This window comes from Catharus ustulatus, chromosome 9 (genome assembly GCF_009819885.2).
Source record: "Catharus ustulatus isolate bCatUst1 chromosome 9, bCatUst1.pri.v2, whole genome shotgun sequence".
NCBI lineage: Eukaryota > Metazoa > Chordata > Aves > Passeriformes > Turdidae > Catharus > Catharus ustulatus.
Genome location: NC_046229.1, coordinates 7100465 through 7104612, shown reverse-complemented (window position 1 = coordinate 7104612; position 4148 = coordinate 7100465). Strand labels below are relative to the sequence as shown.

General features: G+C 55.6%; 1 protein-coding gene across 1 annotated transcript; it reads right to left on the bottom strand.

The window, feature by feature from the left end:
- Window positions 1-1599: 1599 nt before the first annotated feature.
- On the bottom strand, window positions 1600-3821 carry DMRTA2 (DMRT like family A2). Its single transcript, XM_033066860.1, has 2 exons — window positions 3329-3821; window positions 1600-3152 (listed from the first exon to the last, which is right to left on the bottom strand). The coding sequence occupies exons 1-2, from the start codon at window positions 3819-3821 to the stop codon at window positions 2278-2280; spliced, it is 1368 nt and encodes a 455-aa protein (XP_032922751.1). The 3' UTR covers window positions 1600-2277.
- Between the last annotated feature and the right edge of the window lie 327 nt (window positions 3822-4148).

The window sequence follows — 4148 nt, the reverse complement described above, 5'->3', positions numbered from 1 at the left end:
GATATGGAAACCCATCCCACACAAAGTCAGCTGCCAACCAAAAAAGGAAAAAAATACAAAAAAAAAGTTTATTCAGATGCTCAACGTCCATCTTTTTTTTTCCCAGTCTAACATAACCCTAGCACTTTATAACCAAACAGACAACTCCTTTTCCAATTAAAGTGGAATTAGGAAACTCAATCAAATTAGCTCACTATTAAAGCCCTTCTTTATTAAACCGTTTTATTGTAGTAATATTAAGTTTCACCCGCTCTTGGAACACGAGACTTTAAAAAGTTTCCCTTGTGATATTGATTTGGCTGCTCCCAGGATGGATCAGGGTCAAAAGTATTTGCCTAGGTGTAGTCTGTAATATTTACTTACTTTTTTTGTTGGGTTTTTGGTTTGGGTTGTTTTCTGTTTTGGTTTTTTTTTTAAGAAAATCTTAAAATTGTATCCAAGTTGATCAATCCCATGTGGGATGGAAGAACTTCGTTTTGATGCAATTAGATTTTACTCAGGAGCTTCCTCCCATAGCTCTGGCGGGACCCCTGTCCTCCCAGCCCCACCAGTATATTAACTGGTGGTAGGAGCCGCGCTGGCAGCTCCCAGCCAATGTTTACACAGTTATATTTGAAGTGAGAAAGTAAACAGTCCAGCTGTGCCACGGAGCGGTTCGGTGGGATTAGGTTTCCATACCAACCAACTTTAGGAGCTTTTACAGTCTTAATTCAACCATGCACTGAACTTGTTCTTTGTGAGTAATAGTTTTCCTGGGCCAAACACTCCCAGGACTGGCAAGAAAGTCACGCTCCGGCCTTCGGTGGGATCGCCTCTCGGGATGCACGGGGGCACGGCCGCTGCCCGCTCATCCCAGCACAGAAATAAAGAGAGGCAGGAAAGCCCTTCTTACTTTTTGATCTTGGAGAACATTTAGACACCGCTGCCAAAAAAATAAAAAAATAAAAAAAAAGAGCCAGCTGAGTAGCCTTTACTCTCGGATGAGAGTGAAGGACACAAAACTCCGAAACCTTCTCTGCAGTATCTTACTCACCCACATCTGCCGCAAACACATCCTTGCATTCTGAGAAACGTCATTATTATAGACCCCTTTGCTTATTTTGACAAAAAAACCAACTGAAACACACATTCAAATTTCAGATACGAGGGGTAAAACCTTACCGCTGTTACACAACCCGCAGTTTGCAAGGTGGGATTTGATTTAACCAGGCTTCTCTTTGCGACAATGCCAAATTCCCTAAATATGACAAAAAAACATCAAGATACCGAAGGGAGAAATCCTGCTCAAATTTATACCTCTACAAGTTTGTTGAATTTTTTTGTTTGTTTTGTTTTTTGGGGGTTTTTTTTTCCCCAGCAGGCATAAATAAGAAAAAGGCCAGAACCAGAAATAAATGCATTTGACAATTTCAGTTGATAAGGAATTTGCTCTTGCTTGCACGCTTCATTTTTATTTATAAATTTATCTGAAGAATATCTAGTTTGACCGTGATAAAAACGTAGTAAACATGTTTGTACTATTTGCATAAACTCCTTTAAATATTGTCAAATGAATTTCCCAAAACACACTTCCACCATCTCATAAAATACCACTTGCCATTCATAAGACCGATTTTTTTTTAATAGAAAATAACATTTATTTCTATGAAATGGAAACACAGAATTACCTGTTAGAAACAGCAAGAAGTTTGCTACATCGGAACAAGAAAGCAATTTTCTTGCAGATCACAAATGAAGGAGGCTTATTAAACCATCATACACCATTGGCGCCGGGGTCCTACGGACAGTTACAAATATATCTACTTTCCAATGTTATATACAGACCATAACGTTTCTGGGGGCGGGAAGGAAAAGGTTTTCAATTTGACAATGTTTCATCTATATGCCTGGTAAGTATTACAATGCGCTGCCTAACCTTTAGCTTAACGTTAATACCAAGTTCACCTACGAGTTACATTAATAACTTAGATTTCCATTTTATAACATTATACACTTGCTAGTATACATATATATATATATGTATGTGTGTGGGAAAGAGCGTGTGTGTGTGTGCACACCCCACGACGCTCTGAGGATATCCATGCTTATGGCCATAAGCAACAAAGAGTGACTCATGTCTGGACAATGAAAGTGCACCTTTATCACCTTAATACACCTACGCCTGTCCGCGCCGGGCTCTGCGCGCAACCACCGCCTGCACGGGGGAGAGGAATCCCCCCGTGTCCGTCCACCCGTGCCTACCTAGCTACCTCTACACAGACGAGCTTTAGGAAGCCGCTATTGCTTCTCGGGAGTGTTGTTGACCATGGGCCCGTAGAGCCCGCTGGAGTACACCTGCTCCTTGTGCACGGCGGAGCGGTCCCGCATCAGGTCGCTGAAGGCGTAGTCCACGGGCGGCCGGAACCCCAGCGTGGGCATCAGCCCGGCCGTGGAGTAGGGGGTCATGAAGGCCAGTCCGCGGCTGTGCGCCGAGTAGGCGAGGCGCAGGGGGTTCAGTCCCAGGTGGGTGCCCAGGGGGTAGGCGCCGGCCTCGGCCCCGAAGTGCGTGGCGTTGGGCTGCAGCGGGGAGAAGGCGGAGCGGCTGCCCAGCGTGCCGATGGCCGGGGCCATGGCGCCGGCGATCAAGGGCCGGTGGTGGGCGGCGGCGGCGGGGCTGGGCGGCAGGCCCTGCAAGGCGCCGTCCCGGGCCCAGCCCTCCTCGGGGCCCTTCTCCGGGCCGCGGTTGTTGAGGATCTGCTCGATGGCCTGGACCACGTCCCCGCCGCAGCCCTGCAGCACCAGCTCCAGCACGCTGCGCTTGTGCGCCGGGAAGACGCGCGTCAGGATGTCGATGGGAGTCCGCTGCCGGCCGCCGGCCGAGGGCGACGGGTCCTGCTCGTCCTTGTCCGCCTCCGAGCCCGAGTCCGAGCCCAGCGGGCTGATGGAGCCCGGGCTCTCCTCCCCCTCCTTCGGGCCCTTGGACACGGGTGAGCTCAGGAAGGACTCGCCGTCCCCGTTCTCCGAGCCCGAGCCGTGGCGAGCATCTGGGGAGGAGGTGCCGGGCACGGACTCTCCGTCCGGGGAGAGGGGCTTCCCGCCCGCCTGCTGCGGGGTGACGGCGCGGCTCGGCAGCAGCGTCTTGGGGAACAGCTCGAACTTCTGCATCTTGGACTCTGCGGGTCGGGAGGGCAGAAGGAGGAGAGACCGTCAATGCGGCTGCCCCGGCGGAGCTCCCCGGCCGTCGGCGGGGCCACCCGCCCGCAGGTCCGCGCCCCGCTCATCTCCCGCCGCCTCTCCAGGCCCCTTCCCCCCATCAGCACCGCTCCGGGGGCTCGCAGCGCGGCCTTACCTGAGGCGCCGGCGCCTCCCTCGCCGCCGCCCCCGGCGCAGACGGAGCCGAACACCTCGTACGCGGGCCGGGGCGGGATGATGCCGTTGGCGGCCGCCAGCGCCAGCCCCTCGGCCGTGCCGTAGAGCAGCTGGAGCTCTCGGGCCTCGTTCTCCTCCTGCGCCTGCTGCCGGCGCAGCGCCACCTGAGCGGCCATGACGCGCTGGCGCTCGGCGATGAGGGTGCACTTGGCGCACATGCAGTCCTTCCAGCGGCAGTACCGCTTGTGGCCCTTCAGCGCCGACACCACCCCGTGGTTGCGGCAACGGGCGCACTTGGGCGTCCGCGGATACTTCTCGGCCGCCCGCAGCAGCAGCGGCGGCGCCCGCAGCAAGCTCCCGGCCACGCTCACCGGCAGCGTGGCAGCCGCCGCCGCCGCCGCGGCCGCCACCGAGCTGGGGGGCACCGGAGGGGGCGCGGCGGGCACGCTAGGCAGCTCCGACCGCAGCTCCATCCCGGCCAGCCCGCCCCGAGAGAGCGGCCCCCCCTCCCCGGCCTCCCCCAAAGCGACGCGGGGCGGGGGAGCCCCTGCGCCGCACCCGCGCCCGGGCGCGGAGAGGCTCCCGGCGCCTTCAAGCGCAATCACGAGTGGGGGGCACACAGAGCCCGGGAAGCGGGCATGCAAACCCCAGCGCCTGTTCTCTCCTCTCGCTCGACGCCCCTGTCCCCCCGCACCGGCACACGGCCCCGGAGCGGGGTTCAAGTGAGGAGGGGCCCGTCGGGAGCCGTTCCGCGCCCTCCGCCCCTCTGCGCCCGAAAAGCAAAGCTAACACAAGAAAAT